Raw genomic sequence first — 26,998 nt, 5'->3', positions numbered from 1 at the left:
ATGGGTGAAGCGTGTTATGGGTGCACTATAAACTGTATTTACTTCTAGTTAATGCGGGACGACTTGTCTGATGTTTATGCCAAGATTCATTCATTCATTTCTCGCCCCTAAAAGCAGAACAGTCACTCAGTTGAGCCAGAAAACTTTAGGACATTGACAGGAATGGTTGGTTTTGCCAAACCTGGATTAACTTTGCCGGTGACTTTGGTGGCCGGTGAGCTGAAACCACTCAAAATGCTGTTAACCTGTTTCTAAACAGGAAGAACAGGTCAGAACAGGCGTGTTCATTGAAACTACACACATACCCCCCCCCCCCCCCCCCCCCGGTTTGTTTACGAAGAACCAGTTTCCTTCTTTTAGATGGAACTTCCCTCAGTGCAGCGCATGTGACGTGCACTCACATAGGAAGTCAACTGCAGGGCGGAACACTTCAGGGACATTTCACCAGAAGAGGTTTGCCACTGACAGGAATACTCCAAATACTATACCACGTTGCACGGGACCACCCTGTTGAGCAGGACAACCGAAATCATCTCAGGGAAGCCAATGCGTTTCAACCGGAAAATGTGGACAAGTTGCAGCACCTGGGGATATAACTCAATTGTTTTCTAAAGGATCTGGCTGAGGAGGTCTATCGGGGTTGAGAACGTCCGCTTTGGTTCTGAGGCCTTTTCGACAGCCTTCTGGGTTCATTTGAACCCAAATCATGACGTTTTTCTCTACTAAATAGGCTGTTCCTTCTTCCATGTGACAAGTCTCACACACGACACTCAGGAAATCCGGTACTGTCTATCCTCAACCACTAGAGGGTAACGTTTGATAACAGAAAGGAAGTATTTCTTTCTATTATTTACAATAGTTATACTGAATTTAAAATATAACATTTTTTATATATATTATCGAATAAGTGAGTCGTTTGTTATCTCTGTAAACTACTTTTGTTACAAGCTAACACCTGTTAGTTAGACAAAATTCAAATGAGAGGAACTGATTTAATAGTTTTATGGTCTAGTATGGTGGTGCTAACCAAGACACAGTAATACACTTTTAATTGAGTCTTTTGAGTTGTAAATTCTGGGAAGGATATGAGGAAACGAATTAGAAGTATCATGATCGGTCATTAACAACAGGTGTGAGGTCGAACCCCATCAGCTGACGTGAGAAAGGAAGCTGCTGCCAGGAAAGGTCGTGTTGCTCTATTGTTTGGGAAACATTTGACTTGTAAAGAAATATGAGGGCGGCAGAGCTGTAACCAGAGCGACTAAGTTTACAGAACTCAACTTCAAGGGAGGAAACATGTTGCAAAAAATCTTTCACGGATTGGCCCTTTTTGCTTTTTTAAGTGTGGCCTGTTTCATTCTGTTTCTATTCAACAACCAAGAAAACACTTTTAATCTTTTTTCAAAGTCTTATCGTCTTCAAAATCGCAGCGACACACTTCCCCAAGTCCTAAATGCTAGTCACATAGAGACACCGATGCCACCCACTAAAATCACGACTTTGGGACGCTGTCCCGAAACCCCCCCGGATCTTGTGGGTCCAATGCTTGTGGAGTTTGCTTCTAAACGGACTCTGGATCAGGTGAAAGAGCAATATGGTTATGCTCTTCAACAAGGGGGCCGGTACAAGCCGTCGGACTGTATCGCACAACAGAAGGTAGGTGATGGAACGGACAAACTAAAAGGAGCAGTTTCGCATTAATTGTAAATACTCTTTTAGTCAATATGTATAAAAACTGAACTGAAGGAGGAAATGTTCCTGCCATAAAAGCTCACAAATATTTCACCTGTGTTTACACGTTGATGTATTTTGTATGGAAATTGATATTAAGTGTTCACGGAGCACAGTCAACGCATATACGCCTGTCGTGACTGGACTTACACTCAATTTACTTAAGGATGGGTTTTCTTGTCTGTATTTAGCATTCAATTATATTTTATATATATTATTATATTTTACTTACTTTACTATATTTTACTATGTTATGTTATTTTCTCTTTTGAAAAAATAAAAATGCAAAAAAGAACTTGAATATGCACAATAGTTAGTTATTAGTTATTAGTGCACTTTTATGTGGGCCTACTGTTCAAGTTCAGTAAAAAAAAAAAAGCACGTTCTATAATTTCACTTCTATGAGACGTAATATTACAATGGGTTTTAAGGATTTCACACACCACATTGTCATCGTATTTCATTAAAGGGAAACCCACCAAATCTTAATTATCTGATACATTTATGGTAAATGTTAACGTATTTCATTTGTTTAGGTGGCGATCATCATCGCGTTCCGCAATCGGCACGAGCACCTCATTTATTGGCTGCATTACCTCCATCCGATACTGATGCGACAGCAGTTGGACTACACGGTGTACGTCATCAACCAGGATGGAGAGGGCGTGTTCAACCGGGCTAAACTGATGAACGCAGGCTACGTGGAAGCAATGAAGGAGTACGATTACGACTGCTTTGTCTTCTCTGACATAGATTTGGTCCCTATGGACGACCGTAACCTCTACAGGTGCTTTGACAACCCTCGACACTTGGCTGTGGCCATGGACAAATTCAACTTCAACTTGCCCTACAACTCGTACTTCGGCGGAGTTTCCGCGCTGTCTAAAAGCCAATACCTGAAGATCAACGGCTTCCCGAACACCTACTGGGGCTGGGGGGGTGAGGACGACGATATCTACGGGCGAATCGTCTTCCGCGGCATGAGCATTTCTCGACCCGACTCCGTGATCGGAAAGTACAGGATGATCAAACATAACAGGGACCTGCACAATGAGGCTAATCCAGAGAATCCTGGTAAACTACGCCAAACCACACAGACCATGGACAAAGACGGCCTCAACTCTCTCAAATACACAGTCAAAGAGATTAAGAAGGACGTACTGTACACCTTCATCAACGTGGATATTGAGGCCCCGATAAAATGACGGAAGATGGAACCCGTGGGTCTCGGACTGCTGTGATTTATTGGTCTTTCAGGATTTATTAATGTGAGGGCGTGTTCTGTAGTGCTGCTGTTTGTCTTGGTGTATGCACACCTGTGCTTGTGTGTGGGCCGAAATGAACTTAAGTGTACGTAATGAATACTGAGTGCAGATGTGCAGTTTTGTTTTTTTATCAGTTGCTTCGGCACAATCCTCAAATAACCGCTGTTACTCTGAAAATAGAAAGTGAATTATTTATGGAGGTCATTTCTCATGGCTTCCACACATAATGTGAATGTGGAGGATCCTTTGAAGGCACCTGTGGAGCGTCGGGCCGCTCTGTGGATTCGGAGACCCCAACTGCTCATGAGGAAAGCTGGCAGTTTGGATAAGTAGACACATCCATTTATATATATATATATATATATATATATATATATATATATATATATATATATATATATATATATATATATTACACGGGAGTATAATAAATATAGGGTTTTATATTGTGTCATTTAGACAATATTTTTCTAAATTCTACTGTTTTTTGTGAATACAATTGTCTTCACTGTACAATGCGGTGATGAAATAAAAAGGGGAAAGGTCATTTTGGTGGCAGGGACGCACAGGTTGATGTATCTTATTTATTTGAGGATGGTGGGCTTTCTTTCTTTTATTCATGGGTTTTTGGAACAAAATGGTGTTCTGCATACCTGATGTCTTCAGTTAAGATGTCTTCTTTGCTGCTATACAAAATAATATTTCACCAAATACAAAATGTTCCTATTTACAGTTGTTTTGAACTGAGGTATAATAAATTCTGCAAGTTTCAATCAAGGCTACTGTTCTACTTGTCTTGGCTCATTACAGGTAATGTGTATTACTGGAAACCTGGACCTGCTGTAACTGATATGAAAGCAGGAAAAGGGAAATTTCAATCTCCACTTGCTTTCATTTTTGAAAGTAACCGAAAATAATGAAATTCCAGTTTAGTGTTCTGTTTTGCTTAAACTCTACGCCCTCAAGGTTCCAAAGGGCTTGAATTACCAGTTAAAGTATCAAATTGTAATACTGCTTTTGTTTATTCCACCAAGCAGGTTCCTTTTGTGGTAACTGGTAAATGTTGAGTGCTAAATTCAAGACATTGTGCTGTGTATCACACATGAAATGAAATCTCTCTCCCGACCTTTTAAAGTCATCATTCATCTTGTGACTCATAATTCAATTCATATTCTAATCTGCAGCTCACAAGGTCCCATTCAGTTTGGATCATAACTAAACATTCTTACCCGGAAACTATTATAAACCGGATATGGCTGTGGCGCTAAAGCTTTCCTGTTCTGCGTGCTCCCATTTTTCACACTGAGCCAAAGAGCCCTGCCCGTTCACAGCTTGTCTGATGGTAAATTATTGACAAGTGGAGGGATTACACAACATTGCCCCCGGAGGAGCCGTGGCAGTGTACCAGAGAGTAAAGCACAGCAATGGGGTGGGGCAAAATGGTTGAGTTAGTGGAGGTGAAAACCAGTGGTACGGAGTGGAACCTTTCCATGACTTGTTGGAGTGTTCAGAACGACTACTGTGCGTGCACTCCAACATTTTGGTTAGTGCCTGTTATCTGTATGAATGTTCATTCGAATTACAGCAACCCCCCAAACACGCGCCCATCCTCCTTCCTGCCCAGCCCCCTCTTTTCATTGGTTGACCTAGTAGAGTTACTATGGGAACAACTGTAGAGAGGCTGCCATGAGAAATGTGGGGTGCAGCTTAGGTCTCCATCACACACACACACGCACACACACATTTAACTTGGCAAGGTAACCCTACCTGTAATTATTTTTTAAAATATCACTCCACTCCATGATAACATTTATGGCAAGTTAGCCAGAGCCTAACCCTGTAACGCTTTTATTTATTCAAATTCTTATCTTTTTGTCTCACACCACACCAGAGGTGTGTTTTTATGACGGGCAGTGTGAAATGTGTCTGCCGGCTGGCGACGGAGCACACATACAGTACATGCACGATGTTATTGTCTGTATTTTCTAAACAGCTGACACTGTACGTCTGACACTGACAAATTTCCTTCGGGACAATAAAATCTAATTTTTCTCCACCGATATCTGTAATACATTGGTAGAGAGGGAATCTTCGTTGTTCTTTCTGAGAAGGCCAAATGAAGTTTTGCTCTTCATATGTATATTCCCTTCTATAAGAGAAATGTCTGTCTACTTTATAGTAAAACATGAACACCTATTTGAATACTAACACAATATAGTTTCATTACAATGGCCTGGCTTGAAACTGAGAATCAGCAGACACAAACATCCCTTAAACACAGACAAAACATCTAAAGTAGTGGATCAAAACACACTCATAATCCATGGAATTGATGGGAAAAAAAGTCTCACTCACACCTCACATTTCAAACTATGCTGCCTTTTAAAGAACATTCATATCCTTAAAAGCAAAGTAAAGCTTGTATGCAATAATTGATGTAACACCATAAAAATTCACCTGTGTTTCCTTTAGTACACTCATGAGTGTAGCTAATGGCAAACTGTAGACAGAAGATGCACTAACTTATCTTATTGAGTCAGTTTGCCGACCCTTCTCTTCTGGTGTTACTAGCACGGGAAGCTTACCACTAGGCCATTATTGCCACCTGTGGGTGCTGTTAACCAGATGGCTATATAAGCTGGCTAAAAACCCTTCAAGCAAGCGAATAGACCCAGAAAAAATCCCTTACTCGCATCGCATTCCCTCACTTCTCCATTACATTTCTTTGTCACTCCCTCGCATGTTTGCTCCCTTCGACGGCGCATTTTATGAAACTTATTGTTTGGCACAATGTTGATCCTCCCTGTCTCGTGCCACATTAATGCACCAAAAACAAACACGCACCCATGTCCTCAAACGAGGCTCACAATGAGGACGAGTGTCCACATCCAGCACCCGGGCAGCAGCAGATTAATGATGAGATCAGCCAACGCACACAATTCTCGCTGTCAGCATCACTGGCCTTGATCCGGCGGGCTGGTACAACTGAGTGTTACGGTATTACGTAATGCTTCTACATAAAGCTCAGCGTGCAGAACCAGAGGGAGAAGGAGCTGGATAGAGGGGAGGGAGGTAGGTGGGGAGGATGGGGGGGGGTTGCTGCACCATTCAAAAAGGGGATTCGCACTGCACCAAATCCTCCTCCCACCACACGTGCCTGCGCACCCACAACGCAACAACATATGAGCTTCCTCCACGTGTGTTTCCCTCAAAACAACGAGACCCACATTAGAGGACACGAGGATGCAAACACGCAGGTTCGTCGTGCACAGGCAACAGCCGCCCGTCTCAGTCCTCATTTTGTCCCTGTCTCTGTGCAACTTTACCCCCCCAGAGGCCAACGGCAGACAATTACACATCACATCAGGCTTAATCTAGTCCAAGCGGACCCCTCACCACACAAACGCCACATTCACAACCTCTCTCACACCCAACCGGCTCCGTGGAGACTCAGGCCACCTGGGGGTTTCGGGAGGAATGATGAGAGGCTTCGTCTGATTTTGCACTAATTTATACAATCACACAAAGCTTCTGACATGGAGTGTATGAGTTACTGTGTGAATGCGGTTAAAAAGAGACGGGAGCAATCAGCGCAAATAGTTTTATTCATTAAATATGAAAAAAGTGGAAAGATCTTCACACTGTGAACAAACAGACTGTTAAAAAAAGAGGAAACCTAATGTGCTTTTTCATCACAGCAATTGACCACATATTAAAGGCTCAGATTTCAGAAAGAAAGAAGAAATGCATCTACAAAAAATATACAAGTGATTTGAGTGGCAATGTGATGCATCTGTGGTTGATGTTATTACTGTGTACAGGCCAATGCAACTGATAAAGGTACCCAAACGTTTCTTGTCACTGTCATACTTGGAAAACGTGGGAAAAACAAGTTCTACTAAAACACCAAGTTGCAGCATATGTGACGTTAACCGAGTGGGAGGCCACATTTAAACTAAAAACTGATCATTCCTTTTCTCTACCTTAACAGTGATATAATTAGATTGGTGACAGTGTCACAAAAAGGGAAATTATCATCTGTTTAGGTCAACATTCAACAAGCATCACCCCAGCTGTTACAAAAAAAACCTCTTTTTAATGATTTATCCAAGGAATACTTTAAAGGTTCAAAACGGTTTCACCCCTAAATCATCCATCTATCCCTCTTTTTTCAAGCGGTACTCTGACGAAAGGAAGATGTGATTACACACTAAGGGCAAAGAGGATACAGAAGACGTGGACGGACATGATCTTTGTCTGCTCCCTTGATGACCTTTGGCCCAAATGAGAATCACTCTCACTGTAGACCTGGGATCAGGCATCTCCGTGCCCTGTCCTGCACTACGTTATTCAAATGGTTGAACGGTTATCTGAACCTGGAACCAGTCGGCGCGGATCAATCCTTACATTCTAAATGAGACGGAAAGCTGTCCTGAACTAGAATGACCCTCAAAGGTCGTTAGTATCCTCGTGGTAAAGATTAGAGAAAACTTGCATCATCTCAAATGTGTTTCGCTACAAACGCCCTCTGTGTGACTGAAGGGTAAGGAACACTGTGCTCCCTTTAACTTGACTCACTGCATCGCAGACAAAGGCCTTACAGCACTGCAATACACCCCCTCGTTATTAAAACAAGTGCTGCTTTGGCAGACTCAACGCACTGTGCAGCAGATCTTCAGAGCACGGGGGACTTGGAAAACAGTGAACTCAACCGTTCGTCTTGCCCCCACAAAAGAGGGACAGAAGAGAAAAACAAAAGGGACCAACACAGATGACCTAACGGTCTCCGATGATGACGAGCTACATTCAGATTCACTCACAGCTGCGGGGGTCCGTTCAATGAAGCTGTACGTTTGTTTGTAAGTACAACAGAGAGTGAGGCAAAAGCACTCTGACCTCATTTAGAAATAGTCCCCAGGTTTTACTTTGCATTTTAAGCCGTGATCCAGATAATGATGTGACTCAGAAGTATTTCACTGATCCGAAACCCTGAATTTCTTTTGTGTTTTTTTCTGGATCACATCTGATTTTAAAACTCTTGCAGGCATATTCTGGCTCTCTAAAAGTGGCAGACAGCAACGGAGTCTCCACCTCAGCCACTCGCATCGGCTTAAACAGCGTGTTAGCAGCGAAGAACAGAAGCTGGTGCAATCACAGTTTAAGATCTGAGCTGTATGACCTATGAAAGACGAATGGTTGTTTAGTGTCCTTGCACAAGAAAGTCAGCCAGTGTAGCTACGAAGACGGTGCCAAATGCTGAACAGTGTGTGTGACTTGGTTCATTCAGCATTAGATGATGTTCCCTGACCTTTGTGCCTTGTATGTGCGGCACTGCATGCAAAGAGGGAGGGAAAAATGCTTGTGTGCATGTCGGAAATTGCATGTGTGTGTTTGTGTATGTGCGTGTGTGTTTTGAAGCATCAGCGCACGGGATCCCTCCAGGTTGAGTATTGCGACAGTTCTGCAGGCTTTCATTGGTTATTCAACAGTTGTAAATCCCAGAGATTGACATCCTATGGATGCACTTTTAGTGAAATCCAGATGGCTGAAGCCAAACTTTGTCCGTCCACAAGAATAATAATTATAATGAAAATCGCCAGTCAAAACAGAGAACAGCTCCCCGTCCTCAATAAAAAGGAAAAAAAAGAAGATATTATGTGGCCTCCTGTCGTGCAACTTTGCAATATGTCTAGCTGCAAAGATCTCAGTGTTTATTTGATGGTCTGCACATACGGTTTAATAATCAGTGTGCGGTCAGAACAAAACCATCTTCAAAAATCAGAAAAAACAGCCAAACTAAAAAATGCTGTGTTATTCCAGACTGTGGGTTTTGTTGAATCTGTTAAAGAGAAAATGAGGAGGATTTTCTAACTTTGGCTCAAAAATCAAAAGATTTAGAGGTAATTTGTTACAGATTAGACAAGATGACAATTTTAGAAAAAACAACGTTGATTAGATTAGGTCCGTATAAACAAATTATGAGATACCGTGTGGGGTTTCATAGTAAAAGATAAAAGGTGCTCTGCTTTTCTCCTTTTTCGCAGCGTGCAGTCGTTGTAGCTGTCAATCTCTCAACAGGTCAGGAGCTTTTCCAGGAAGTTACAAGGCAAACGTGTCAATAGCGAGTCCATGGATTGTCAAAAGTCGACCTCTTAAGTTCCAGGGAGGGAGCCGCGAAGTGTGAACCCGGCTTTTTTGAGTCTCCCTGCGACTTTCTAGAGTGAACAAAACCACCTATTCAATCCCGGCCCTGTCGTGAGCCAGAACTCTCTCTGAATGAGTGTTTTTCATGGGAATTTGTAAGCCGTTAACTCTACAGCTCAACATTTTTTCTTGGTCTGGGAAAACTTTTGGCTCTGCTTATACACTCGAGTCTTTCTGCCAGCGGGAGAAAATCCCCCCTCCATGTGACAGGAGCTACTTCTTGTGGGCGGCTCCTCTGGTTGTGCTGCCAGGTTTGTTCCCGCAGCGTCGGACCGGCACCTTGGATACGGGGATCCTGGTGCGAACCGGGGGAGGCGCCTGGGTCTTTGGTGGAGGGGATTCAGCCTCTAGGACGGACGCCAGGGCCGACTGGCTTACAGAGTGGGGAGGCGAGGTCTGTCTGCTGCTTACTGGGATCTTGGAATCCCGGGGAAGGCTCGTGCTGCCTTTCAACGACAGGAAGGAGGAAGAGGAGGAAGAGGAAGGGGGAGATGTTTGGGAGGTGGGGCTCAGCTTGTATTCACTTGATGGAGAAGGAGTGCTGTTCAGATCTTCATCTCCCTCCTGCTCCACATCCTCTCCCGCCCCCTCGGGGTCGTTGTAGAGGTCGTACAGGTGGTCTCCAGAGCAACTGTCGCGTGTCAGGGCCGTCTTCCGGTTGCGCTGCTGCCCGCTCTCGTCGGGTGTTGCCGTGGGCGTTGCCGTGGGTGTGTCCCAGTAACCCTCGTCGCTCAGCGGCTCTTTCTCTCCGGGTGATGCGGCGTGACGGCCGTGCGCGTGAGGGATGGGGGGCTTAGCTGCCCGGCCCCCCGCTGCACCAACCACGGGAATCTTACTGAGGCCCAGTGCCTTCACCGGGGGTAACCTACGGTCGGCACTCCTGTGGGCGGAGAGCAGGTGGCAGCCGGCCGCGTTGGTCGTCGCCCGAGGGGGATAAGTGGAAGTCGGGGTGGTGGAGGGAGTTTGGTGCGACCGAGGCAAAGCGGGGGAGTTGTCGCCCGTGGAGGGAAGCATGTGCCAGAGGCCCTGCATGTCCGCGTCGTCCACTCCCTCCGGACTCGCCATTTCTTCCCCGCCGCCCATGTAGGCCACCACGCCGCTGCCAGCCGGGTGCGGCTGCGGCGGTGCTCGGGCCCGGGCTGGGAGGGAAGAAGGCAGCGAGGTCAGGGGGACGGAGAACATTGGCTGGGTCGGCTGCGGAGGTAGGTAGGGTTTGGTCGGGGAGCCCCGAGACGTGGCACCGGCGATACCAACAGCTCTACCAACGCACACTCCCCCATTCCCCCCTCCTCCCCCGCTGCTGCTGCTGCTGGTGCCACTGCCCCCGTTGCCCCCTGGCCCGTCCTCCTCTGCGTCGGCAATAATGTCGCCACAACCCGTCAGTGAATCGAAGCTCTTGAGGGACGTGACGTCAGTGAAGAGGAGGGAGCAGAGGCGGTCCACCGAAGGTTCCGATGGGGGGTCAACGTTGCTGCAGCGATCCAAAGGGGGTGTGGCGAGGGAGGGGGTGAGGCTGGAAATTGAGGCTTTGGCTTTTTGGGTGGGGGGGCGCAGTGGGGAGTCGGTGGGTGTGTAAGGAATGGGGGAGTCCGGCTCACAAGATTGCCCTGGCATGGCAACAACACATAGAGGTGGTGTTATGGTAACACTAGTACTGTGAGTCTCTGGGTCAGGTGATGCAGCTGCATCCCCACAATCCACTTGGTGATGGTGCGGAGGCGGTTCAAGGGTGAGCGTAATGTCCTTTGCCCTTTCGGGGTCGCCGACCTCCCCATCCTTTTCCGCCTTCCGCTCCGCCTCTTCCGCATCTACCTCGTTTGTTTTTTCCTTGCGTCTCCATCGCATGCTGCTAAAAAAGCCCTTTAAGCCCCTCCCTCTTCTAACAAGCCCCGCCCCTCCATTTTCACCCGACCTGAAACTCCCACGCCGGAGTAAAGAGAAGAAACTCAGGGATTTGCTGAGGGATCTTACCGGCCCGGCCTCCAGGATGGCGAGCCCTTCCCCTCGCTGTCCATCAGCGTCGCTATTAGAGCTCGTTAGTCCATCGTGGGTTTTGCTCCGGACGAGCTCGGCCGAGGCCGCTGAGCCGTTCCCATTCACAGAATTCCCATTGTCAGGGTTCCCGTTGCTCCCGCCGTTGGTAGCCCCTTTGTTCCTGAAGGAGAAGAAGCTGGCCATCCCGGACCCGGTGCGCCGCTTCCCGAAGAGTTTGAAGGCAGCTTTGTTGATCTTCCCTGTGGGCTGGGGGTCACACTGGGGGGCCACAGGAGGCTCCGCACACTCCGTCTGCACCTCCATTATCTAGCACTCTATCGTCCCCCTCAAGCTTTCTGTCCCCCCCTCTCTCTCTCTCTCTCTCTCCCTCGGTCTCTCTGACCACACATACACTCCCCCTCTCTCTGTCTGTCTCTCTCCCTCCACCCTGTTGGCTGGTGCTCTTTCACGCCCCCTCTGACTTGCTCTGATGTCTGCCTGCTGGTTTTCTCCCTCTGCCTCCCCCTCTCTCTCCTTCCCTCTCTCTCTCTCTCTCTCACACACACGGGCAAGCTGGGAGCTGCTCCTTACTGTATCCATGGCAACTGGGTGGGCTAAGCAGCTTTTGTCAACGTTGGCAGGGCGCCAGTGTCTGTCCTCCACACCCTCCCCCATCCTCATCCTCCTCTCTTCCTCTACCCTGTCGCTAATGCACGGTTTGCTCTTTTCTTTTAACCACTCGTCGAATTTGAATTTCACACATTTACTGCGCCCATCTGCGTATTTGTGTCAGTGTGTGTTTTCCCTGTTTGCCCCAGTGTGTTTTGGTGAGTATTTAAAGATGCACACTCGGTAATTAATCATGACGGATAAGACGTGAGCTCAATATGTGTATGAGCTTCCTGGGCGGATCACGGGTGGAAAGGCTAATTATGAAGACTTCTCGCAGTAAACCGTTTAGGTCTGATGTTGTTTATCGTTGTTCATTGATGTCTGAGGAACTTTGGACATGAAGGGAGGACAAATCTACCGTAAAAGCACACAAGCACAAGTTTTAGTTATATTTCGAATTAATTCTTATCTGTCATCATGTGAGGTAAGCCACGTTAAAGCTTCGGGCAAACATTGCTTGACATGAATTTATCAGCATTACTTACTTGATCCAGTCTTGTGTGTACTGTTGTGTGTGTGTGTGTGTGTGTGTGTGTGTGTATGTGTGTGTGTGTGTGTGTGTGTGTATGTGTGTGTGTGTGTGTGTGTGTGGAGGAGCGCAAAGTAAATTTAAAGAACCATGTCAGAAGCCGTATTAGACGACTCAAATACAAGACCTGCTGATCAACAGTATGACTTGGTTAAGCCGGGATGTGGATTTTGAAAAAAACATTCCACAACTCAGGCGCACGCACGCACATACACACACACACGCACACACACACACACACACACACACACACACACACAGCCAGACGGCCGTCAAATACGGTTGGGGCCAGAGATATAGGCCATATGGCCCCAAGCCCTCATCCGCATGGACGCAGCGTACCAGGTGTCTAAGAGCCATGAAAACACATCCAACCGTCATCCTATCAATCAATGCGCGTGTGTGTGTGTCTGTGTGTGTACGCGCGTGTTTGCCTTTAGTTCCCCGGCTGCAGGAAAAAGGCTTTTTTCTGCCTAAGTTCTGCCAAGTTTTTTGTTATAACATATGTCGGATTCATGTAAAGTGTTTGAGGTTTTACACCATGCTGATCAAGCAAATGGGTGATCTCTGTCTGAGATGTTGCCGGCCGCCCTCTGAAACAGAGATTATAAAGAGGCGATCCGCACATCTCTCCTGTTGAGCAATCGTTTATCTTTTCCAAAATATATGTCATCCTGGTCTGCAGGGAATTCACCCAGAGTTCCCTATTTTTTTCCTTTGGGTGCTCTTTTTACTGCCTGTTCTATCCTCACAACCCCCCCACGAATCTCCCTGATACCCCGACCCACTTACAAGCCTCCCCTCCCCTATCCTTCCTTCCCTCCCCTGCTCCTTTTCTGCCTCTCCTCCTCGTCGGCGTCCTCCTCCTCCTCGGTTGCTTTGGGCACCGGCTCTCCTCTTCCAGCCCACTGCTAACAAACAATGTCTGCATTCACCAGCCCGAGGCAGCACACACACACACACACACACACACACACACACACACAACGAGAGATCCACAGACATGCTCACACCCACACCAACACATTTTGAGGGCTTTCCCGGAGTGAAGCATTCGAGCATATCTTCCATGTGCTCGCCCCCAATAAGAAAGATAATTTGCCATCCGGCCCGTCTGCCTGTCAGTCAGTCAGACGCCGATTGTGCAGGTTTTCAGGTACATCAGATACTCAAGCTGCTGGCAGGTGAGCCGGCTATTGGATGGACTTGAAACTGACTCTGAGCAGCAGATGGTCGGCCAACAGCGCGGACGGACTGAGTGGGCTCAGTTATCACACGACAAGACAAAGGATTTCGCTCACTTGTCATGGTGGAAACGCGCCATGTCCTTCCAACAACAGTAAATATCTATTTGTATATTCATGATTAAGACCAACCACAAACTAGATTGGATTTTGTGGGAACGCAAAAGAGTTTAGAGGCCAGGACCTATTGTCTTTAACTCTTACACTTTATTGATATAAATATGTATATAATATTGAGAAAACAAAGATGCTACTCCTCGACTGAAATGCAGAAAGAACATGATTCATTAATCTGAGAAGAACTGTGAGCAAAAATATATCCACAGGCAAACAAGCAATAAAAGAAGCCCCCCCGGCCCCCAGCTGCCCACCCGATCTCCATCTGTCTAAATAGAGTTCCCATTTCAGCCCCCCTGAGTGAAGCACAGTACTAAGTGGGACAGTTAGAGGACATTTCTCTCTCTGCCTCTCTGTCTTGCTAATTGTGTTTTCGAACACAATTGTTTGAGTGTGCGTGCATTCAGTACAGCATATATCCTTTTACACGCTGTGTGCTCTGCGAGTGAAAAGCAGGATGCAAATATCAAAGCGCTTTTGAAAGCACATGGATGTGTAGCCTGAGTGTGAATTTTCATTGGCCTCTAATGCCTGTAGGTCATTATTTGCAAGTAAAATAAAAGTGCATAGCCAAGGCAAACATGTTCCCGGGAGGCAAATTAGCTTTATGAACTGCATTTTTCTCTATTTTGTGGCAGTAGCTGCTCACCTCGTCTAGCAAGCTTTCCACTGCCACGCCACAACCTCATCATCTTGATTTATTAAAGCATGTGCTGTGAACTGACTGTTACGGGTTTGCCAACGGTGTCAACGGTGAATACGATGCTGTCTCTACAGTCATGATCTGGTCTTTTTTACATACTACGACCAACCTTGATAACCACAACAACATTATGGCTGCTCCTGTCGAAAATCAAATCAGCTAAACATGCTGTACGTCCTGCCAGTACCAGGATATGCTTAAACCGTGTGTATAATTACACACAAAAAGGGTATGATGCAAATGCAAACAAGCCACAGGTGCAGCTGCTTGTCCGTTATCGGTCCGGTGTAATCACACACTCAGACCACACACACCTTCGTCATTATTATCCCTGTGGGTCCTGCTTATCAGGGGGTTTCCAGATTAAGTCATAGTGTTAGTGTGTCTGTTTGTCGGCGCACAGATCAGATTTGTGTGTAATTACACCCCCCAGGGGTAACCCCCCCCCTGTGCTCTTTTCTTACTTTAGTGATCAACAGGGATTGGACCTTAGTGCAGACACTTTTACATTCCATAAGATTCCATACGAGCATGTTGGCCACAAAATCGTAATAAAATAAATAATACTAACAACTAGAATGATTGTCTAGTCGTGTTATAATGATCTATTCAATGACATTTTTGACATTTTTTCTCAGTGCGCATGCTTCACAATAATCATAGTACATACGCATAGTTGCCAATAAGTAATAATGGAAATTCTGCTCTGTGCAGATGTGAATTACTCTCAAATGTATGGACACTAGACACAGACATGCAGCCTGTATGTGGCCTATCTACATACACACTGTGTACACAGTATGCACATCAATGTGGGCTGTCTGTATGGACATTTTCCAAGAGTACTACTAGCGTTTTATGTTGAGTGTCTCCCAACATGGCGTGCAGTACTCTTCTGAATGATTCAAAGCCCTGGGAGAGGACCCAGCAGCTTGCCTCTGGAAGAGACTCCTCAATATTTAATGTGAGGTAACGTGCACAAGGAGGCTACACGAAGACTTCTGCAACAGAGATGGCGGTGACGTGGTGACAGAGGTTCCTCAACCAGAATGACGCCTTTTGTCAACGTTATGAATAGAAAACATGCAGGACTCAAAGCGTGTGTTTCCTTAAAGCAAATACGTTTTGTTCTTGGTGGAGAAATGACGTTACAACTAGAGGAAAAAGTAGAGGAATGACAGTGACTCTTAAATAAAAGCGTAAGCCAGTACGTGTTTGTCTTGTGAAATGAGGCATAACAACGGCTTGTTTACACACGCCGTGTCAATCAAACTAACACATGATCACAACTAAGGCAAACAGGAAGATGAGAGAAAAAGGTTTGAGAGAAAAAGGATTGAGAGGACAAGATAGTTCAAAACATATTTGTCATTCTTCTACATGTGGTTAAGTCTAAATGAAATATACACTTAAGACTGTGTCCTTTATCTTGCGATTGTAGAGATTAAGGAGCTTTGGAGAAAGCTGACTCACACGCATCACACACTGCAAGTTGTGCCGGTTCTTCGGAGGCCGATGGTCACTTTGTCTGATTGCTGTGTGAATATGTGTGTGGAACTTTGTGTCTAAGCACAAATCTCCCTTCATTCCTACAGTATGCAAGGCAGTTCATGTGGATAATCATGAACTTGCACACACACACACACACACACACCTACACACACACACACACACACACACACACACACACACACACACACACACAAACAGAGGCTTTATGGATACATCTGATAGAGGAAGATGACTTCCTGTACAGAAGGTTCAATCCAATAAAGATCAAATCCTCCCTGAGCTCCCACACAAAATAAAGTTACAACCTCAGTCTGGCATTAACAGAATTATTATGGTCTTTGATAAAAGCTGAGCCAAAGCACACATTCTGGCTTGCAAATATATATGCAATTCAGGCCTAAATCAACAAACCACGTCCCGGGGGAAATAACTCTAATCCTAATCCAGGAAATCCTGTTCAATATGATATTCAAAGCAGATAAAAATATCATGAAGTATTAGCAGTAATAATAACTCCCAACTCAAAGAACTAAAACAAAATCATAGACCCAAAATAAAAATAAATTGGGAGTCGATTTAACCTAAAGTAGTTCAGCATTTGTAGTTTCCTTGACACACAGGCTCATTGACACGTTGTCCCAGTGTATCCATGACAGCGACTCCTGATCAGGGTCAGCCGTCATTAATAATCAGTCAATGACAAAGGCGGACAGAAATGACCAATAGGAACCGGGGCTCAATGCGCTTTACTGAATGGGATTATCTGATCAATGTGAGAAGTAAAAGAGGATTACATGATCAATGAGGGTGACAGTTAACAGCTAAACCTCTTCAGGGTTTGGACATTACAGCTCATTTGTCCACAGTGACAGAAAAGATATAGTCACAGAAATAGTATAGTGACTAAACAGCATTTAGTCAGTTAACAGTGAGGCACATTTTGGCTGAGCGTAGTTTCCAGTGATAGAATTTGATATTTTTTCCTTCTCCCCCCCCCCCAATCAGCCACATTCCAGCTAAATCAGCTCAGCTCCCAAAGACATTCAGATTAGGTCAGTTTCAAGCCTTTGGATGAGATGAAATATTACCGGAGCCAAAACACAGATTTTCTGTGGGTTTTAATATAGATGAATATGAGAATTTGTTTAGAGCATCAAGGTCAAATCCATCGGGTTGTATAAAAGCACAAACTGCTGACAAACTGGAAGAGTCATTCTTTTTTTGGATGAATTTATTCTCTTGTTGTATTCATTAGTTCTCTATAGTGCTTTTCAACATTCATAAAAAAGAAGCTTTTCCCCCCCTATTATTAGGTGCAGTATATAACATAATGACACTTTCCATTGAGCTTTGGACTATACACACACACACGTACAACTTGACTCCACCCGCTCAGGACCATCAGCCTTCCCCTTAGCCGCGCACACACACTCTCAGTAAGCCGCGTCTCTTCCCCCTGCCGCCCCCCTCCCCCCCCCCGTTTGGTCTCAGCAGGTCATGCGTGCCACTCCAAACTCCAGGCTGACAACAGCTGGCTCCTCTTTTGCCAACTCGCTATTGTATGTCCCTTCCAGCTCTCCGTAGCTTTGCTTCCTGCTCTCGGTGCCGCTGCTGCCCTCCACTGTCCGCTCGGTGTCGGTGCTCTCTACGGCCTCCTCGCCCACTTCCTCCTCCTCCTCCTCTTCCTCCTGCAACTGCTGCTGGCGCTCGTTCGCCTGCCGCTGCACTTCCTTGTCGTTTATGGCCGCCCCGAGAATGAGGGAATCGGGACGTGGCGGGAGAGTGTTGGAGCGCTGATCCCTTGTGGGCGGAGCAGGGTCAGAGGTCACGACGGGGGTCGCACCGAGCTGGTGGAGCCGCTGTAGAGGGTGGAGTAGATAGCTACCTTGTTATCCAAGTTGTTGTGCTCAATCATTTGTTTACATATTTTCACAAGAAAAGTTAATTAGTTAGTTAGTTAATGAGTGTGCTTAAACTCACATCCTGCAGCGCTTGCAGCGTGCTCTCAGCCTCGCGGCTGTTCTCTCTAAGAGTCAGAACGGTCTTGAGGACAGACTGGCGTGGGTGCATAGACCGGTCAAACTGGTGGTACATGTTCCTCCAGAACCTTGGGGGAAAAAAAGGAAGCAAAATGCTGTAAGAGGCCTTGTTGCATGACCAAGGTGCAAGGGCCAACTTAAGTGTGGCATGTCAACTATGTGGCCACAGCAGGCAGGTGACGACGGCTGTACTGACTTGAAGTGGTAAGGCAGAGTGGAGGGCTCCAGCACAGGGTGGCTTTCAGAGTACGCAGCGCTGTAGAACGGGTTGGAGTACATCTGTTTTTCACTCATTAGATATGCCCAAAGAGAGTGGGTCCGCTCTCTGAGCCTGAAAGAAAAAAGAAAAACTGCAGTTAGAGACACGTACACATAACACGTTAGAACAGGTTTTCAAATTGATTGATCTTCTCTTGCTTTCACACAAAGAAATGAATCGAGAACCCTGTGTTTGGTTTAGCCTTATCCAGGACTCACCGCAGGTCCTCCCTCTGCCGCTGATTGTTGCCCAGGAAGTTTCCGTATTGACAGGAGTGGACGTGTTCGTGGATCTGCAGCAGGAACCAGTCGCTAAACTCAAATGCCTGCGGAGATCATTCAAATGAATACAACGAGCACACAGGACGTGGAGGACTGTGCAAATACGCCACGCGTCACCAAGCCGCACACCTGAGGGAACTGCTCGGTCAGCTGCCAGACACACTCCAGGAACTGAGTGAAGATAGGGGACACTTCCTTTGGATCCCCGTCCAGCTGGTCACACCTGAGGGTTGACAAATGAGACACAATGGTGGGCCCGAGATCGCCGTACCACTGGCGGACATGCTGGCTGATTGGATCCGGTTGAAACCTCACCTGTCGGCAAACTTGTGGCCAAAGGAGATCCAGTCTTTCTCGATCAGTACCTGGATGACACGTGCAAGAAAGTAGCACATTTGAAGCAAGATAAACACTAATTGGCAAAATAGGAGGCTCATATTGTTATCAGCACTTAAGTCCTGTATTTGTGTCACACTGTATGTGTGTGTGTGTGTGTGTGTGTGTGTGCGTGCGGTCGGTACCATGAAGCCCTTGATAGTGCGGTAATAAGGGTCCATGAGCAGCGCCCCCAGGGAGCAGACCTGGGATGTTCTGTCCCATCCGTCTGAACAATGAACCAACACACTGGCTCCTTCCACTGTCACCGCCTGAGGGGGGGGTGGAGACACACAGCAGTCGATTATTGTAAGTAATTTTGCAGTCCGTGACACACAGCCCAAGGTGAACTAGTGTAGTGCGGCCAGTTAGGTTCAGGTGAACAGACAAGTCTTTGAGGAAGAAAATCGCTGCATAATAATTTCCAGTATTGAATGCTTTAAATTTGTAGGAATATGCCAAATAATACTTTAATAAAAAACGTCAATTTGCAAATCGATTCATATTGAGATAACTAAAGACAAGGAGCAGGAAAGGAGGAATGTTTCACCTTGCTGAGAAAGATGGCGGCATCGATGACAGCCTTGATGTGCCGCAGCCAGCCGCTGCTCTCCAGCCCCACCAGGTGGTCGCTCATGGAGACCGAGCGACTCCCGATCACTGAGAGATGCACAAAGGGAATATCAGGTGAGCTCATTGGCTACTTCTTTAACATTAAAAGGCCGGAGGAATGTGATGCGAAGTGGGCGTTTGTGTAGCGAAATGTGTTAAACCTTCTAGCAATTTCTGCAGGCTGGTCCTCATGACGTGGATGTTTTCAATGCCGACAAACTGAAAGCGGATGTTGGAGTAGTTATCCTCGTTCTCGTAGCCTTTTCCTGCTGCTCGATTAGCTAGCGCATTCAACTGCAAGTGGAGAAAAACCAAAACATTTAAAAAAATATATATATATATATATATATATTATATATATATTTGCAAATCATCTGCTGATGTGGCACTACGTGTTTAGCGGTCACCTTTGGCCTGGTATCCATGACGTAGACGAATTGGCTGTTGTGATTGGCCTTGCTGATGGCCTGCAGCATGCTCTCGTCCTCCAAGCATCGCGCACTGAACCCAGAGAGGGGCTGACTGCATCGACACACTGCCGCCTGTCGGGGTGAACAGCACAAGGAAAAACATAAGATCTCCGCGCATAATCTGGTTTACACCTTCTTTTGCTGGAATATACCGGACTTGTTAAAGAAAAGTTCTGTGAATCAACAGCCTCTCCCTCTTACAGAAACATACCAAGAAAAGTCAGCTTCTTGGAAATAAGCTGTTTTTTCTCCCGGTACTCGGGACGCCACACTGAATAAACAAAACGATTTCCTTTAGGCCTATTGGAAAGCCAAGATACCTCCCTCCCTCCAAAATACCCTGAATACAGACAATTGTTTTATATGTCGTGTAACCTTGTGTCCTTAGTTGTAAATTTGATAAAAATCATATGAAGTAACTACATCGTAACCATAAATGTGTGTGGCAAGTTAAGGGAGGAGTTTGTCTGAGTTTAGTGTCTAGAAACCGTGCTAGGGCTTCTTCATGAAAAACAAAATAGATAGACAAAAGTGTCACTTTTCTAGAACCATTTCTTAATAATTCTTAAACATTTTTGTGTTGTTGAACATGGCAAAGGCCTTAAAAGTGTGATTGAAGACTTTCAGCTGGCCCAGGCCCTAATAACACATTATATTAGGGCATTAATTAATGAATTGATTAACATGGATGCAAACATATACGGGCGATGTACATAACATACCCGCTCCAAACTCATGCAAATACTGAACCATGGTGCCCTCTCTTACTGGAGTTCTCATCTGAACCTATGAACCATTTCAGTTCTTTCTGCGTCATGGCAGCTTTTGTGCTCAGACCATCCCTCATATCTTAAATTGGGACGACCACGTTTATGGAGCACGATGGTGGTCGACATCCACGATGAGCGACCCTGTGCCCCCGATGTTTCTCTGACCTCAGGGAACCTGGCTTCTCCCATGACCCCAGTATATACATAGGACAGGAATATACAACAAGAATACAGCAGAAAGCCTAAAGAGCTAGAACCTGTTGTGTGAACTTGGACTATGGTCCAAAATGGGGAGCTCTTATTTTATTACAAAAACACGTTTCTAAAGTTGCTAATTAGCAACCTTTTTCTACACTACCCGTTCATACAAAACACTTTTGTCAATCACTTACGTGGCTGGACATTAAATGCACTTACACAATGCTCCTCAAAATTAATTTGTTGAATTAAATGACGAGGAGGAAGACGTGCTTTTCATCTTTTTTCATTTTCAGTTTTAAGAACCTTTCATTGAACTTACTTTCTTATAAATCGGGACATTAGTAGATTAAAAAAAAATTGCACCTTTTGTTCCGGGGACAATGTATGAAAAGCAACAGGCAGCTAGGGGATGTGAGCCAGATGGAGAATTCTCAATAATTCTGTGTTCCCTCCCTAAAATGTAGTGATCTCTAGTCATGGCCATCTTGTTGACATTTTTACATGTAGCATGCATGCATGGTTGTATGGCTAATGGTTAAGAGCAAGGAGCATGTTAAACATAAATGGATGCCTGCCACAGTCACTCTAGACCCCATGAATAAATGTAATGGCTTGTCACATCTGCCGGTCCACTTATAAAGTTCCAAATGATGTGTAATCCGGGTGCAGAAGAGGTGGCACAAACTAAACTCAGTTTTAAGTGTTGGCAATGGCAACAGTTGGCTATTTCATATTGTGGATGTAATGAATTGTCTTGTTGCTTAAATGGGCTGTGCAAATCAATATTGTCTTGCATTTGACGTGTCGGCCGTCATCAAGTCGCCACGACTCTCAACTTCAATTTAACAACCGCACCTCCCATGAGTCTGCCTCAGCCAAAGCAGAAAGAAAAGGGTCAAGGAACAAAAAACCGTAGCAATGTGTTTGAGCTTTCCAATCCTAAATGGATCAATGATAATGACCAAACTACTCTGTGTTATAAGTAACAAGAAGACCGGTTTGTGTGCTCTCTGCTCTTCTTGTACGAGGAAATTGAATTACTAGTTCCTGAACTTACATTTTGTGTTGTATCTGTGAGAATAAGTACATATTTCCTTTCACATTCTCTCTACAAACCAAATAAAAACAAACCTTCTTTTCTTGGTAGAAGTATGTGAGTACAGGAAAGCGTCCTTTGCTTCTGAACTTGGAACTCCCCACAATGATGGGCTTACTGGCCGTGATGGGAACATACAGGTCCCGTGGATATGTCTCACACACCTGGAAAACACAGAAAATATGCATGCGTCACACACACACACACACACACACACAAAAAAGAGATCGCCGGATGTCCCCTGATTTGTGACCATCAGAGTTAGTATTACTCTGAGCCGTGAAACAAGCCGTGATGGCTCTGCACTTCCCTGCCTCTTGAATTGTTGGGACTACGGCTCTGCAGGTCTGTCACGTCGGCGTCGGAGCCAACAGTGAAACTGCATCGCCCTCTGCTGGCCACGAATGCATCCTGTTTGCATAGTACGTGGTGCTGCCTATAGCTGATTTAACCATTTACACAAATCACGACTGATTCGCCAAAGTACCACCAGGCCCGAGAGTTAGAGCCTGCTTAGTGCCTGATGTTTGAGCCGGCGGGCCGAGAACATCTACACAAAACACAATCAAGTGTTAGAGTGTCAGAACACGAGACTAGACTATATGCAGGAAGTTTTTTTTGCTCCGTAATTATGGATTATGGAAGGAATATACTTTGCTGCAGGTCATGTTTATGGCGCCCAGTGACGTGCCCACGGCCAACAACAGACAGGAAGTGCGCTGCTTTTTATTTGGATCGAACAATATATCTTTAAAATGACCAAAACCCATGACATCATTTGAAGTGTTCCATTCCCGCACATGAAAGAAGCATTTACATCTGAAGCATCCGTTTTTTCCTAAATATTCTCCTCCTGAGGATTTTTCTCCGACCTTGTAGTCTCTGTTGACGTTGGTGAGCTGCCATTGGTCGCAGGGGACGCCCATCCTCTCGAACTCCGCCCCCAGGTCGATGAGCTGCCACCCTTCATCTCTCTGCTGGTCGCTCTGTTTCGGGTTGTAGGAGAACGCGTAGAGCTCCTCGTAGGACACTAAGGGAACAAGGAGAAGTAGCCTTCAAGAAAACGCAGAGCACAAACAGCCGCACGGATCCGCCCCCCACACCCCTCACCCCCCACATGGGGCGAGCTGAGACCCACCAGGCCGCAGGAGGCGCAGCAGCGAGCTGTAGATGTCGTGACAGTCTCTTTCTCTCTGCACCACAAAGTGAACCACACGGAAGTTACGACACTGGATGACCAGAGGACATCCGGTGGTGGTCAGGGACAGCTTCTCCACGGACGCTATGTGGTGATGCAAAATCTGCAGAGGAGGGGAGAAGACGGAGGGACAACAGAGAGAGAGAGAGAGAGAGACAGCTGGTGATCTTCAGTCTTGGCTTAATTTGACAAAGGACAACAACTGAAATAATTCAACTATTACTGCTGAAAAATGTATAGTATGCAAGGGGCTGCTGTTCCTTGTGCGGCGCAGAGTATAAACTCTGGTGCCTTCTATGTTGTCAGTAGTCCACATGTCCCTGGATGTATCGAGAGGTCAGATTCCTCCTCGTTCATTATCAGCTTTGAAAAAGTATAAACAACCACATTTAAAAGTCACAGAGAGACGGGCAAAATATTTTTTGGAATACACCCGAAAACACACCGCGTGCAGTAGGAGATAAACACGCTGCACAGCATAAGCAAGCCAACAAACAGAGAGGAATATTCTCCTTACTCGGCATATAAAGCAGGAAGGATGGTGGGGAGGAGGTCATCGCCCGCAATCTGCTGGACAAGGCGATTTTGGATGCCAAAAGGGTTTCCTCCGTGCGTAGAACGCCGCCGCAATTGCGTTGCCATTCCGTTGCCATTGCGAAAGTAACAAAAGGCAACCATTGTCTAATCAGGATGCCCTACTGACTGCTGCAGCCCAAATAAATCAGCCACTCAAAGTGCTGCATCAGCAACTTGATGAGGTGTTTGAACCTCTATACCCTGCTTCCTCTTAGCGCACACACAAGCTTGCAAAGGATATCCTTTTGCCCAACACACACGCACACACACACACACACACACACACACACACACACACACACACACACCTTTGAGGTGGTCACACTGCATCCTCTTTAAACGGTCTGCACGTTCAGAGCAAAACAATCTGACAGATGCAGAAACTATTTGGCAATGAGCTACTGGCACCATTACAGGTCCTCCCTGCGCATACATTATGCAGTACAATGCAGACTAAATGTTATTAAATAAACTAAAATCATATTAGTCCACATTGTCCGCCGGCCCACATTGGAATTGGGGGAAATTGGCACCGTGAGGGGAAAAAAAAACAAACTTGGGGCACACGGAGGACCGGTCCCACCCCACCCGCAGACATCCATGCTGCATCAAAGTGACCGGGCAGAGAGCTACTCACCCAGATCTCCTGAGCGGTAGACGTCGAGTTGTTGGAGCCGCTCTCCACAAAGATGAGATGCGTCGCCGTCAGGTACAGAGTGCCATTTGTGGATTTGTTGCTGAAGCGGTCCAACAGTCGCACCTGCTCCACCTGTGTATACACACACACACACACACACACACACACACACAAACCAGTGATAAAAAGATTAATCAGTTGAAGGTTGTTAAACGTCTTTAGCTGGGTGCACAGTTACGGATGGGACGTACTGAGGAGGAGGAGGGTATGTTGCAAACATGTCATTGCTGTTCTGTCCATCTGGGCCCAATTTTCAACTGACACTTTCATCTCAACACAAGCCACAAATGACTTCTGCACAATGGGGGGAAGGGTAATTCTGGGTTTGAGAGAACATTGTCGCAAACGTGACGTTAATGTGCACGGAGCAGCCAGGCCCCGCATTTGTTTTTCCTTGTCCTTTTGGACCCATTGCGAGCACCTCAAGCCACACTCAGCGGTTTGTTCCTGTATTTTTTTTTTTTAAACACATTCTTCTTGCCGTGACGCCAAACTTTTCCACACATGTAAACGAGCAACAGCTTTAAATAACTTTAACGACTAACACTGCTAAAATAAAAGGTTGGCAGGATGGCAGAAAACGATTATACGTTCTGCAAAAAACAAAAAAAATACATACGCTGATTGTAACTATTATCTGTCCCTCTGTGTAAAAATAAGGTTTTTCTCTAGTCAAAATCCCTGATTCATCATATAGGCAGTTACCCGTTCCTCTCATTTGTTTCCCTCTTCCCGCTTATTGTTGTAATATATATATTACTGTATATGATTAAAAGCTTTAGTCTATCTCGGCCTTCCAGCTTTGGCAGAAGTCAGGAGAGTGTGTGTGTGTGTGTGGGGGGGATTTGAGTTAGACTCATCTCAAAATAGATGTTCATGTTTATTATCTGTTGTAGACTAATGATACAATCTGACCGCTTAAAAGTTAAAAAAATACAATATTCACCAAATTGCATGTTTTTTGATTGTATTTTTTTTTTTTTACACATAAATCTTCATAAAGCAGCATCAACTTAATTCTCTAGCGGGTCGACCACCAAGTGATTACGACTTCAAAAGAATCTCGGTTTCTCCACAAAAAAATGAAACAAAAGCACTTTCCATAAATCTGGTGTATATAACAAGAGATCTGGTGAGAATATCTTTCTTGTAAGTCCAGCATGACAAAAAAAATCCTTAAAAATGACCAATCGACTAAGACTAATATTTACATACCAGGTGTAAACGTTTCCTGGGAACCAATACAGCCTTTTTATTAAATCAAACATCCAGGAACATTAGAGACAATGGGGGGACCACACCCAGGCTGCTTGCTTTCACACCCAAAGATCCAAGCCCATCCCTTATTAGATCCCCTATTCTATAGGAATGTAGATTCCCAAAGAATCCTGTGCAACACAACGTTGCATGATTGCACACATATGACGTCATGTGCACATGTGAATAGTTTAAAGCTGATGTTCCAAACTGTCAGTCTTAAGATAAGTGTCGTGGACTTTAAGGGAAAGGCACAAGAGTCAATCTAAAAGTAGACGATGAACATTAATGTAAAGTGCTGTCTGTCTGAAGGTTTGTGTGCACGCACGAGCGTGTGTCAGAATTACATGCAATTGGCCTGCTGTACATGTGATGCGTCCATAAAACACGCAGTCAAGCTTGCATGTGCTTTGGTGTCTCCTGGCGGTGTTTTTGTATCACATTGAACAGCGTTATTTTTTGACACAAATCCTCCCCATCAGACGGTAGCATCTCATTTCCTGTACGGGAATAAAACCAGCAGCGCGAGGAAGAGCTCGTCACGTCAGACGAGCTCTTCCTCGCGCGGTTAGATGCGCGGACATTTAGGAGCGCGTTAGCCTTGGCGAGTCCGGAAAACACGATCACACTCGAGCGTTAGTGAAGTCCCACAGCGGTCAGGCCCGAGCAGCCGACTTGTTTGGTATCAACTCGCGATTATAGCTCACAAGTGTTAAGCTAACGTTACCTTTGGCGTCCGGATGTGCTCCATTTCACCCGTTAGATCAGCTGTCAGCGCCCGCGAAGCTTCACACGACCACTCACGCCGATGGGTGTATCATTGATGATGTTTTGGGGCAATTTGCTGCACAAGTAGCCCGCAATTTGTTGGAGGCATACGTTGTGTGTTTATTGTCAATTATTGCACTCCTCCATCCGCGTAAAGGTGCCGCCAATCACGTCAGCGCTTCGTGTGGAATGCTTTTCAAAGTAAAAGTTTATTTAGGTGTGTAACACAACGGTCTCCCGCTGCTCTGTAAGATGTCTTTGTATACGTTTCTTTCTGCTTAATCAAGTTCAACTTTGCCATTTAGGAAAGTGCGCCATGTGTGTACGAATACATGCTATGCTGTTGTACCCTGTGGGATAGTTGTCAACTTTAAATTAGACATAACATTAATTCTACTTACGAATAAAAATAAGTAAAAAACACAACGAAGAAACTAACCTGACTGCC

General features: G+C 45.6%; 3 protein-coding genes across 3 annotated transcripts; 1 reads left to right on the top strand and 2 right to left on the bottom strand.

Moving 5' to 3' along the window:
- Positions 1–376: 376 nt before the first annotated feature.
- LOC120811611 (beta-1,4-galactosyltransferase 1) lies at positions 377–3,769 on the top strand. Its single transcript, XM_040167130.2, has 2 exons — positions 377–1,656; positions 2,268–3,769. Exons 1-2 carry the CDS (start codon positions 1,297–1,299, stop codon positions 2,934–2,936), a joined length of 1,029 nt encoding a protein of 342 aa, XP_040023064.2. The 5' UTR covers positions 377–1,296; the 3' UTR covers positions 2,937–3,769.
- Positions 3,770–6,583: 2,814 nt separating this feature from the next.
- On the bottom strand, positions 6,584–11,844 carry amer2 (APC membrane recruitment protein 2). Its single transcript, XM_040167128.2, has one exon. The coding sequence runs from the start codon at positions 11,496–11,498 to the stop codon at positions 9,414–9,416; it is 2,085 nt and encodes a 694-aa protein (XP_040023062.2). The 5' UTR covers positions 11,499–11,844; the 3' UTR covers positions 6,584–9,413.
- Positions 11,845–17,052: 5,208 nt separating this feature from the next.
- On the bottom strand, positions 17,053–26,867 carry mtmr6 (myotubularin related protein 6). Its single transcript, XM_040166991.2, has 15 exons — positions 26,510–26,867; positions 24,466–24,597; positions 23,193–23,355; positions 22,927–23,084; positions 22,090–22,218; positions 19,925–20,059; positions 19,679–19,811; positions 19,456–19,565; positions 19,052–19,177; positions 18,846–18,895; positions 18,660–18,753; positions 18,468–18,574; positions 18,187–18,321; positions 17,932–18,058; positions 17,053–17,810 (listed from the first exon to the last, which is right to left on the bottom strand). The coding sequence occupies exons 1-15, from the start codon at positions 26,531–26,533 to the stop codon at positions 17,439–17,441; spliced, it is 1,995 nt and encodes a 664-aa protein (XP_040022925.2). The 5' UTR covers positions 26,534–26,867; the 3' UTR covers positions 17,053–17,438.
- Between the last annotated feature and the right edge of the window lie 131 nt (positions 26,868–26,998).

The sequence above is a fragment of the Gasterosteus aculeatus genome, chromosome 21 (genome assembly GCF_964276395.1).
Source record: "Gasterosteus aculeatus chromosome 21, fGasAcu3.hap1.1, whole genome shotgun sequence".
In the NCBI taxonomy this organism is placed as follows: domain Eukaryota; kingdom Metazoa; phylum Chordata; class Actinopteri; order Perciformes; family Gasterosteidae; genus Gasterosteus; species Gasterosteus aculeatus.
This window is presented reverse-complemented; position numbering and strand designations above follow the sequence as displayed.